The sequence below is a fragment of the Octopus bimaculoides genome, chromosome 5, assembly GCF_001194135.2.
Source record: "Octopus bimaculoides isolate UCB-OBI-ISO-001 chromosome 5, ASM119413v2, whole genome shotgun sequence".
In the NCBI taxonomy this organism is placed as follows: Eukaryota; Metazoa; Mollusca; class Cephalopoda; order Octopoda; family Octopodidae; genus Octopus; species Octopus bimaculoides.
This window is the reverse complement of record NC_068985.1, coordinates 14,787,400-14,798,682: the sequence shown is the minus strand read 5'-3', so window position 1 is coordinate 14,798,682 and position 11,283 is coordinate 14,787,400. Positions and strand designations below refer to the sequence as shown.

Here is an 11,283-nt window from a genome sequence, read left to right as displayed (position 1 = left end):
CCTTTTTTTTAGAAATATTTTTTGGTGAAATACGTAGAAGAATATGGAGATTATGATTCTACAAAAAAAAAATTTGTAAAATTTGAATTTTTCAAAAAAAAAAAAACAAATAATCACTCCCTCCCCTCCTACTAAAATAGCAGACATAAAAAGTATCTAAACAGAAAACTCGACATGCTAGAAACAGCAGCTAAACGACGAATCACGTTTTCAAAATTTTAATTTCCCCCACCCACTTTTCTTTTCTTTTTTGCCAGAGGGGTAAAATTAAAATTTTAATATTTTTATTATTTCTATTTCTTAGGAATTCAAGAATATTTAAAAATGCTAATTCCTTCTCAGAAACTGGTCCTTGGTGTACCATGGTATGGATACCATTATCCATGTGTAGCTTTATCAGAAGTGAGTTCAACAAAGTTTTATTTTGTTATTTTGTTATTTTTAATTAAAATACTAATGTAGATGCAGATGTGACTGTGTTAAGAAGTTTGTTTCCAAACTGCTGATCAGAAAGTATCAGGACTAGTGCTATAAAAAGAGAACTACAACACACATTAATTTGGCATTTAATTTCCTTTGAAGTAGCCCCCTTCTGAAGTCACATGTTATCCAGCATTTTTCTATTGATGGAAGCATTCCTGAAACTCATTTTTAGGGATAGCATACAGCTGCCTCATTGTAATCTCCTGAATTTCTTTGATGCCTTGAAATCTTGCCCCTTTCAAATGGGATTTGATTTTTGCCTTGATTTCAGGGTCATAGCCATAGACCCATAATTCATCACCTGTTATAACTGTTTTCAAAAAGGTTTCATCTTCCTCGACAGTCAAAAAGATCTTGTGCAGCTGAAATCTAATCTTCTTTTTGAGATGTTCACACTTACTCTTTTACTTGTTTCAGTCATTTGACTGCGGCCATGCTGGAGCACCGCCTTTAGTCGAGAAAATCGACCCCAGGACTTATTCTTTGTAAGCCTAGTACTTGTTCTATCGGTCTCTTTTTGCCAAACTGCTAAGTTACGGGGACGTAAACACACCAGCATCGGTTGTCAAGCGATATTGGGGGACAAACACACATACATATATACGATGGATTTCTTTCAATTTCCGTTTACCAAATCCACACACAAGGCTTTGGTCGGCCCGAGGCTATAGTAGAAGACACTTGCCCAAGGTGCCACGCAGAGGTACTGAACCCGGAACCATGTAGTTGGTAAGCAAGCTACTTACCACACAACCAACTCCTGCGCCTATACACACTTTATTTCCAAGCACTGCTATAAAACAATAGAACTGATCAAGAACATTATAACTTAATATGCATACATGACAGAGTTCCAGGTCCATCTGTGTGCCAAGTGGCTTCACTTTGTGTTCTTTGTCTCTATTACCATAACAACAGCCCTGATTCTTTTTGATCAGACCTTGTACATACATACATACATACATACATACATACATAAATGTCTTTTTAGTTTACCTTATCACCATCACCACTTGACAATCAATGTTGGCTTGTTTACAACTCTGTGACTTAGCAGTTTAGCAAAAGAGACTGATACAACAAGTGCCACATTTAAGAAATGAGTACTGGGGTCAATTTGTTTGACTAAACTCTTCAAGGCAGTGCCCCAGCATGGCCGCAGTCCAATGACTGAAACAAGTAAATAATGAAAGACAGGTCTGTAAAAAGCACCATTTGAGCGTGGCCGATGCCAGTACCGCCTGACTGGCCCTCATGCAGGTGGCACGTAAAAGCATCCACTACACTCTCGGAGTGGTTGGCGTTAAGAAGGGCATCCAGCTGTAGAAACTTTGCCAGATCGGACTGGAGCCTGGTGCAGCCTTCTGGCTCACCAGCCCTCAGTCAAACCGTCCAACCCATACCAGCATGGAAAAGAGACGTTAAATGACGATGGCGATGGTGACGATGTATTTCTTGAGCTTCTATGATAAGCATTTTATTAGAATTTAAACCGTAATATCAAGCTTACTGCCATTGGACTGTTTGTTAGATTTTTTTAATGATTTATTTTTATAAATTCTTTCAGAATAACGTATGTAAAATAAAGATGGTTCCATTCCGTGGTATGAACTGTAGCGATGCTGCTGGAAAACAATTAAGATTTTCAGATATTGTTGAAATTTATTTGAAGAAATCGCTTACTGGAAGACAGTGGGATACAGCATCAAAAACTCCTTATTTCACGTATCAGGTAAATTTTATCTATTTCAACTTATTTAACACTTTTGATACCAACCCGCCTGAAACTGCCTCTGGCTCTGAGTACAAATGTCTTGTTTTCAAAAGTTTTGAATTGAAATTTTCCACCAAACTTTAGTTACAATTTATGTTCCTAACACTAGCTTAATGATAACGAAGTTATTTTACTAAATTCTTTGTTATATTTAAAGTAATTGAAAGAAACACAGGGCATCTCAACAGAAATACGGTAACGAAAGGGTTAAAGCCTAAAAACATACTAAAACTTTATCGTTGGTAGCCACATGAACAAATTCACGGGTACAACACTGACTTTCTGGACACTGATGGTGTGGAAGTTCAAATTCTGTGGCTGCCAGACTAGTTTACTGGGTAGTTCTATCTACAGTACTTTATCATCATAATCATTTAATGGCTGCTTTCCATGCTGGCATGGGTTGGACGGTTTTAATTTACATCACTTTAAAACTGAGAGTTTGTATTATAGAACCAAGGGCAGTCTCATTCAAGTTGGTATCAAATAGTTTAATCTTAGTAACAACAAAGATTATTTATGTTTGAACCCAAATGTAGATGGAAACTTTCTTGCTGGTAAGACAAAAGCATTTAGACGGAACAAAGATATATGACCAGCTGCATTAGTATAATTGGTAACATGTTTATCTGGGTATCAGAAGTCATGTGGTTCAAGTTTTGAAGACAACTTGCACATTTTTCCCTTTGAAGGGGTCCAATGTATTATAAGCTATTACTCATAGTTAAATTTGCTTCAAGATACACTGTTAATTAAGCAATCATTTACATATTACTCACTGCTTCTAAATATATTTATTACTCTTTTGCCCTTTTACTTGTTTCAGTCATTTGACTGTGGCCATGCTGGAGCACCGCCTTTAGTTGAGCAAATCGACTCCCAGGACTTATTCTTTGTAAGCCTAGTACTTATTCTATCGGTCTCTTTTGCCAAACCGTAAAGTTAAGGGGACGTAAACACACCGGCATCGGTTGTTAAGCGATGTTGAGGGGACAAACATATACACACACACATATATATATATATATATATATATATATATACGACAGGCTTCTTTCAGTTTCCGTCTACCAAATCCACTCACAAGGTTTCGGTCGGCCCGAGGCTATAGTAGAAAACACTTGCCCAAAGTCCCACGCAGTGGGAATGAACCCGGAACCATGTGGTTGGAAAGCAAGCTACTTACCACGCAGCCACTTAAAAACATAGTTCCGAGTTCAGTCCCACTGCATGGCACCTTGGGCAAGTGCCTTTTACTAGAGCCTTGTGAGTAGATTTGGTAGATAGAAACTGAAAGAAGTTCGTTGTATGTTTGTATCTTTGTGTCAGTGTTTGTCTCCACCACTACTTGACAACCAGTGTTGGTGTGTTTATGTCCCTGTAACATAGTGATTCAGCAAATGTGACTGATAGAATAAGTACCAGGTTTTACAAAAAAGTAATAAATACTGGGGCTATTCATTCTACTAAAAAAAACTCTCCAAGGAGATGCCCCAGTATGGTCGCAGTCTAATGGCTGAAAGAAGTAAAAGATAAAATTCTTCTTATAAATGATATTTTACAAAGTTGCAAAATTATCTTTGGATATTATCTTTTCAGAGGAGCAGTGGTGATGGTGGTGAAATTTAAAAACTATTTCTTGCATCATATCATTTATTGATTTTATTTCTATCCAAATCATTTTTATGATCTTACATCTTCGTAATTCTGTTATTTCAGGAAAACCATAATTCTAGTTATCAAGTATGGTATGATGATGCTGAGAGCCTTGGTTTGAAATATAAACTTGTTCAAGATTTAAACCTTCATGGCGTTGGAATGTGGAATGTTGATTGTGTTGATTATGACAATAGCACAATGTCTACAAAACTGCGGAACCTCATGTGGAATGCTTTGCCCAGTTATAACTAAATATAATAGGACTGCACATTATTTTAGCTTATCAAAACTATAACTGTCAACTTTTCTATCAATTTCTTAAAATTTTTTTTACATATTTTAGTGAATAAAATACTTGGAAATTTAATCATTTTTTAAAATATTAAATATGAATGATGTCATTCACTAACAAATTGTATCAATCACACCAATCAGAGAAAAATGTAATATTTTTTCCTATTGTTTTTTGTATGCCTCTTTTTTTTTTACATCTGATTCATTAAACGCAGTTTATATTTTCTAATTTTAGAAGCTTGTGAAGTTTTCTCTATAGAAAATAAAACAATTATATTTCTTTAATGATAATTAAAGACAGAATCTAAAAATCATTGTCTTCTCATATAAACACACATGTATATATATAATTATCAGTACCATCATCAGCTGTAAAGTTCTGATTTATTTTCACTTAGCTTTTATGTAGTTGGGGATCCTTCATAATTAAAATCATTGAATAAGCAATCTGAATGATAAAAGTCCTGCTGAAAGTAATTTTTCACACTTTGAACCATCATTGAATAGTGCTTGCAATTATACCGGCCTTTGAACATCAACTTCAATGATTCCAAAGAAATATTTGACAACATATTTTGGGAGTTACTGAGGAAGATCATGCAGTATTTCTGACTGTTATGTCAATATCTTCAGAAACAGTTGTCTGAATTCAAGTTACTTTGTGAAGACCAATACAAGTATCATTGACTTCTTTAATATTGTCACTGGGGTGCAACAAGACTGTGTCCTATCTTCACCATTCCTTCTTAATTTGGATTTTGCTATGAGAATATTAATTGATTTAGTGAACTTGGGTGTTGCCTGGAAACCGCAGCCAAATCCTACTGATCTGGATTTTGCTGACGTTATTGCACTGCTCTCAAAAAATAACAAGGAACTGCAGAAATGATAATGAAATGGAACTGGAACTAACTGCTAAGGATCACCCATGAAAAGACAAAAGTCATGCAGACTAGCAGTATGAGAGAAAAAAAAAACACTGATGCCAATGAAGTTAAGCTAACATTCATCAATAATCCGCAGATAAATCCGAATGCTGCATATGTGCTTGTATTTCTTGTAGCTAATATTGATAAAAATAATCCATCCATGTTGTTATAGACATGTTCTTATATAAAATAGATCTGTGGTGACATAAAACTTTGGTGACATAAAATAGTTGCTAATAACTACATGATGATGAAAACACAAATTGTTTTAGAATTAGATGCCAGACGTGTTGTGTACACAAGAAAACAATGTTATAACAAAATATGACCGGGAATTAATGTTGGTTGGTAAGCTGAGAAAGTGCTGTCATTTGATTATGAGTTGGTGCAAAATTGAAAACGTTAGAAGTGTATTGTTTGTGTATGATGGGAAAGTGATTGTAAAGTACGATTCAGAACACTAAAGATAGCACTGTACACTGAGGGGTAATTGTATTAGTCTCTCTGTTTTATTATCATTTAGTCTTAGGGGGTTCCTTCGAAGGATCTTGGGAGCAATGTTACTTGACAGGCTGCATAACGCGGAGATCAGAGGGTCTCCCTAGGTCAAACCTCTACTTCTCTGCATCGAGAGGTCAAAGCTCTGATATGTGATTAGAACGTTGCAGGAAAGAATCACAAAATGGATTCTTCAAGTCAAGGCAACTGGCAGAGACCCAGAGGTAGACCATGAATGAGATGGGTGGATAATATCCATAGTCTCAGATGATCATGCTTGGGAATCAAACCAGAAAGTCTAACAGTTATTTCTGATAAGACCTTATGGGAGAGGTGCTTAGGGGCCCTATCCCCATGTGCCTCTCAGCAACAGAAGATGAAGATTGATAATGGTAGGTTGGCTGGTCTTAGGAGAGCAAGGGTGGTACCCATGATCTTTTGAAGCACTGCTGAAGTTGATAATGTTCAGCTTAAATTCTGTAGCTGGATGGCTGTGGGGATTAATATTAATGAGGAAGAAGGATTCTATAAAGTTGTCTATTCATTGGTCAGCTCTGATTAAGCATAACCATGGTCAAAGGTATTCTGCCCATAACTATCCTCTCTTTTAGAGGTATCTGGACTGAATTATTCAATGCATCCTTCTCTTTTCTTAAGACAGTAAACAGTAAGAAATTTAGCTGCTATATTCAGCAGGTTGTGAAACCATGTAGAAGCTCCTAGGGGGTTGAGATAAAGTAAAATCGATGACTGGGGCATGGGGAACAGGTACCTGAAGTGTGCTTAGGCAAACGTGCTATATAGTTTGCTAGTTTGGAAGAAGAGTATCCATTATTGAAGTAGAAAGATGTGAAGCAGTCAGAGAATATCTGAAGGTTAGATGAAGTATGGTGGTAAAAGAATTTCTGCCAGTCAGACCTGGGCTCCTGTGTCAAACTTTATCCTTAACCTGGGCTTCTGAGCAAAAAAAAAAATAAATACTTGCACATACAGCTTAAGAGTAACAATTGCAAGCAAACTAATGGACAAAATCACAAAAACAATTCAGGAGAATAATAAATGGCCTATCTCTCAACTACCCTATTTGTTCACCTGAATCACAATTTTCCTCATCGATTTCACTAGTTTGATTGTCTGAATCACTCCCATTGCCAGTGGTAGTGTAAGGTTTATATCTGAAGGATAAATATCATCAATAATTTCCTTAACAGCAAAAAGTCTAGGCCCTGGTCGTTTACAAGATGAAGTGCTGGGTTCATCACAAAATCTTTTTTCTTTTCTTGGTTTCTGTCATTTGATTGTGACCATGCTGGACCACCACCTTTATTCTTTGTAAGCCTAGTACTTATTCTATAAGTCGCTTTTGCCGAACTGCTAAGTTATCGGGACATACCGCCTGACTGGCCATAAAAGCACCCACTACACTCTTGGAGTGGTTAGCGTTAGGAAGGGCATTCAGCTGTAGAAACTCTGCCAGATCAGATTGGAGCCTGGCGTCCTCAGTCCTCAGTCAAATCATCCAACCCATGCTAGCATGGAAAGCAGACTTTAAACGATGATGATGATGAATCATACGCTTATAAATGCATTTCTCTTTCTTTTCACAAACCTACTTACACAGGGTCACCTAAACACTTAAAAACCTGCAGTAGCATAAGTGCATCTAAGAATGAAGTTCACTTCAGCCTCTGCAACTATTCAGAGATTTACGTAACGGTTACATTACCAATCATCATCATCATCCAGTGTTTTAAATCCGGGTTTTATTCCCGTTAACGGGGGTGGCCAGATCTACCTCAATGCCATAGCAACTGAAGTAGGCAAGTGCATCCCACCCCAACCTTTGGGCTGGCTGGTGCCCATTCTCCTTTGCTATCATGAGGTTTTTTTGGAGCTGGATTTTCCACAGGAAGCAGGCCCTTGCTTACCCCCCAACCTCAGTTTCTAGACATGAGTGGTCCTGAGACCAAGGCCTCAACCACGATTTTTAAGAAATGTGGTGGAAAACTAGCTCAGGAAGGCAGGGACGCTACTCCCCGAGACCCCTTTCAGAGCACCCCCTACCTATGATAAATGTAAAACCCTGAGTACTAAAGAGCAATAGAAGAGCTACAATAAATATTTACTCCCAAGTTTTGTATTATGTATTTATACTTTATCCCTAATTTCAACACAATCTCTCTCTCTCTCTCTCTCACACACACACATATTTGTATAGTTATTAATTGTAAAGCTATATATATAGGAGAGGGTAACATAATCCATTCTATGATTGGCACAAAACCTGAAACTTTTGCGTGAGGAGGCTAGTTGGTTGCATCTACTCCGTTACACAACTGGTACTTATTTTAATGACCCTGGAAGGATGAAGAGCCAAGTCAATCCCAGCAGAATTTTAACTCAGAACATATGGAGGGGTGAAATGCCACTAAGTATTTTAGCTGGTATGCTAATGATTCTGCCAGTTCAAAACATTAATTAACAATTAACAGGCGCAGGAGTGGCTGTGTAGTAAGGAGCTTGCTTACCAACCACATGGTTCCGGGTTCAGTCCCACTGCGTGACACCTTGAGCAAGTGTCTTCTACTATAGCCTCGGGCCAACCAAAGCCTTGTGAGTGGATTTGGTAGATGGAAACTGAAAGAAGCTCATCATGTGTGTGTATATACATATATATGTGTGTGTGTGTGTGTGTCTGTGTTTCTGTCCTCATAACTTAGTGGTTTGGCAAAAAATGAATGATAGAATAAGTACTAGGCTTACAAAGAAAAGTCCTGGCATCGATTTGCTCAACTAAAAGGTGGTGCTCCAGCATGGCTGCACTCAAATGACTGAAACAAATGAAAGATTAAAAATTTTATATTTAAAATACTTCTCGACTATCACAAATATCATTTGAATATTTAAATATTTCTCAACTGCAATTTCAAGATAATCATACACTTATAAATGCATTTCATTTTCATTTCACAAACCTAAACACTTAAAAAAATGCAGTAGCATAAGTGCATCTAAGAATCAAGTTCACTTCAGCCTCTGCAACTATGCAGAGATTTACGTAATGGTTAAATTACCAATCATCATCATCATCATCTAGTATTTTAAATCCGGGTTTTGTTCCTGTTAACGGGGGCGGCCGGATCTATCTAAATGCCATAGCAACTGATGCAGGCAGGTGCAGCCCAGCCCAACCGTTGGGCTGGCTGGTGCCTTTTCTCCTTTGCTATTATGCAGCTTTTTTGGAGCTGGATTTTCCACAGGAAGCAGGCCCTTGCTTACCCCCCAACCTCAGTTTCTAGACATGAGTGGTCCTGAGACCAAGGCCTCTACCACGATTTTTAAGAAATGTGGTGGAAAACTAGTTCAGAGATGTAGGGATGCTTTTCCCTGAAACCCCTTTCTGAGCCCCCTACCCATGATATATGTAAAACCCTGAGTACTAAAGAGCAATATAAGTGCTACAATAAATATTTACTCCCAAGTTTTGTATTATGTATTTATACTTTATCCCTAATTTCAACACAATCTCTCTCTCTCTCTCACACACACTCATTTGTATAGTTATTAATTGTAAAGCTATATATGCCTGGAATTATTTTATTACAAGTATTTAACTACACGAACTAAGTAAAGTAGCGAGTTGGAAGGTTAAACACGGAGATGATGAGGGCGGAAAGCACATGCAGATAGCTAATTTAGAGGAGAGGGTAACATAATCCATTCTATGACAGGCACAAAACCTGAAACTTTTGCATGAGGAGGCTAGTTGGTTGCATCTACTCCATTACACAACTGGTACTTATTTTAATGACCCCGAAAAGATGAAAAGCCAAGTCAACCCCAGCAGAATTTGAACTCAGAACATATGGAGGGGTGAAATGCCACTAAGTATTTTAGCTGGTATGCTAATGATTCTGCCATTTCAAAACATTAATTAACAATAGAACTCAGAGAGCGCAAACTTCAACCAAGGCAACACCAATGTTGCGGGCAGAAAGCTAGTCAGTTAAATTCGCACCAGGTCTGGATTGGTACTTCATTTTGTTGACTTCAGAACGATGGACAGCAATGTTGACAACAGGAAGATTTGAACTCTGAACGTAAAGGGCTGTAATTAAATACCAAAAGACATTTTGCTTAAAACACTTAGGATTTTTGCTAACCCACCACCTTAAAACATGACAATAACAACAACAACAAATTTACTCTAGATATTTTTATAGATATATGTACTAAGGATCTGATTTTTGAAAGGAAATGTGTTGATAAATTAAGAAAAGAAATATTTTAAATGGTATGAAACAGATATACAACAGCTTTTGATGTTTTGCCACAGAAACTGAGGACTTTTCACAATTATTGCACTCTAGAATATAAGACTTTTTATAAGGGCTTCTTTTGCTAATACATTTGAATCGGTATTTGGTGTCGCCATGCTTACGGTTACAGTCTCAGATGCTGAGACTGGAGTTTCTGGTTTGCTGGCGGCAGGTTCTGAAACTGGATTATCACAAGTAGATGGAGTGTCTCCTCCGGAAAGCATCAGAGAAGGATTTTCGATTATTTCTTGGAAGGCTTCTAGAAACATGGCTGCTTCGTGTTCACTGACAGCTCTCCGGTCATAAGACAATACAACGGTCATCATTGTCTTGGCAGTTTTGTTTGTAGTTGGCACTAAACGAGATGAACCAATAGCCAGTATTCCAACTTGTGGAGGATTGATTACAGCAGAAAATTCACTTATCCCAAACATTCCAAGGTTTGATATACTGAAAAGAGAAACAAAAACATTATAATATGTAAATGATAATAATTATGTATACGTTTCAATATATACAAATGTGTGTGTGTCTGCGTATACATGACAGATTAAATTTAGAGGACATTGATTATTTAGGACTGTCATTAAACACATTTACTCAGCCATCAACCTTAATTTTCAATGTCAAAAATATTGTCACAGGTGCAGGAGTGGCTGCGTGGTAAGTAGCTTACTAACGAACCACATGGTTCTGTGTTCATTCCCACTGTGTGGCACCTTGGGCAAGTGTCTTCTATTATAGCCTTGAGCCGACCAAAGCCTTGTGAGTGGATTTGGTGAAAGAAGCCCGTCGTATATATGTATATATATATATATGTATGTGTGTGTATATGTTTGTGTGTCTGTGTTTGTCCCCCCACCATCGCTTGACAACTGATGGTGGTCTGTTTACATCTCCGTAACTTAGCGGTTCAGCAAAAGAGACTGATAGAATAAGTACTAGGCTTCCAAAGAATAAGTCCTAGGGTCGATTTGCACGACTAAAGGTGGTGCTCCAGCATGGCCGCAGTCAAATGACTGAAACAAGTAAAAGAGAGTAAAGAGTAAAAGAGTATATGTATGCACATGAACACACAAACAAAAATTTAAACACACATACATCATAGTTTAACATCTGCTTTCCATGCTAGCATGGGTTGGACGATTTGACTGAGGACTGGTTTACCAGATGGCTGCACCAGGCTCCAATCTAATTTGGCAGAGTTTCTACAGCTGGATGCCCTTCCTAACGCCAACCACTCTGAGAGTGTAGTGGGTGCTTTTACGTGCCACCGGCACATAAATATATTTTGTAGAGGTATGTATTTTTAGAATATTCCTTGTGC

General features: G+C 37.6%; 2 protein-coding genes across 2 annotated transcripts in view; one reads left to right on the top strand and one right to left on the bottom strand.

The window, feature by feature from the left end:
• The window catches only part of LOC106879955 (di-N-acetylchitobiase), a 23,175-nt gene extending 18,892 nt beyond the window's left edge, over nucleotides 1–4,283 (top strand). Inside the window, exons 5-7 of the mRNA XM_014929715.2 lie at nucleotides 305–402; nucleotides 2,051–2,215; nucleotides 3,977–4,283. Coding sequence (XP_014785201.1) covers nucleotides 305–402; nucleotides 2,051–2,215; nucleotides 3,977–4,168 — 455 coding nt within the window. The 3' untranslated portion in view covers nucleotides 4,169–4,283. The remainder of the gene's footprint in view (nucleotides 1–304; nucleotides 403–2,050; nucleotides 2,216–3,976) is intronic.
• A 5,555-nt stretch (nucleotides 4,284–9,838) lies between these two features.
• Nucleotides 9,839–11,283, bottom strand: part of LOC106879952 (pyruvate dehydrogenase protein X component, mitochondrial) — a 39,545-nt gene continuing 38,100 nt past the window's right edge. The window contains exon 13 of the mRNA XM_052968015.1: nucleotides 9,839–10,432. Coding sequence (XP_052823975.1) covers nucleotides 10,004–10,432 — 429 coding nt within the window. The 3' untranslated portion in view covers nucleotides 9,839–10,003. The remainder of the gene's footprint in view (nucleotides 10,433–11,283) is intronic.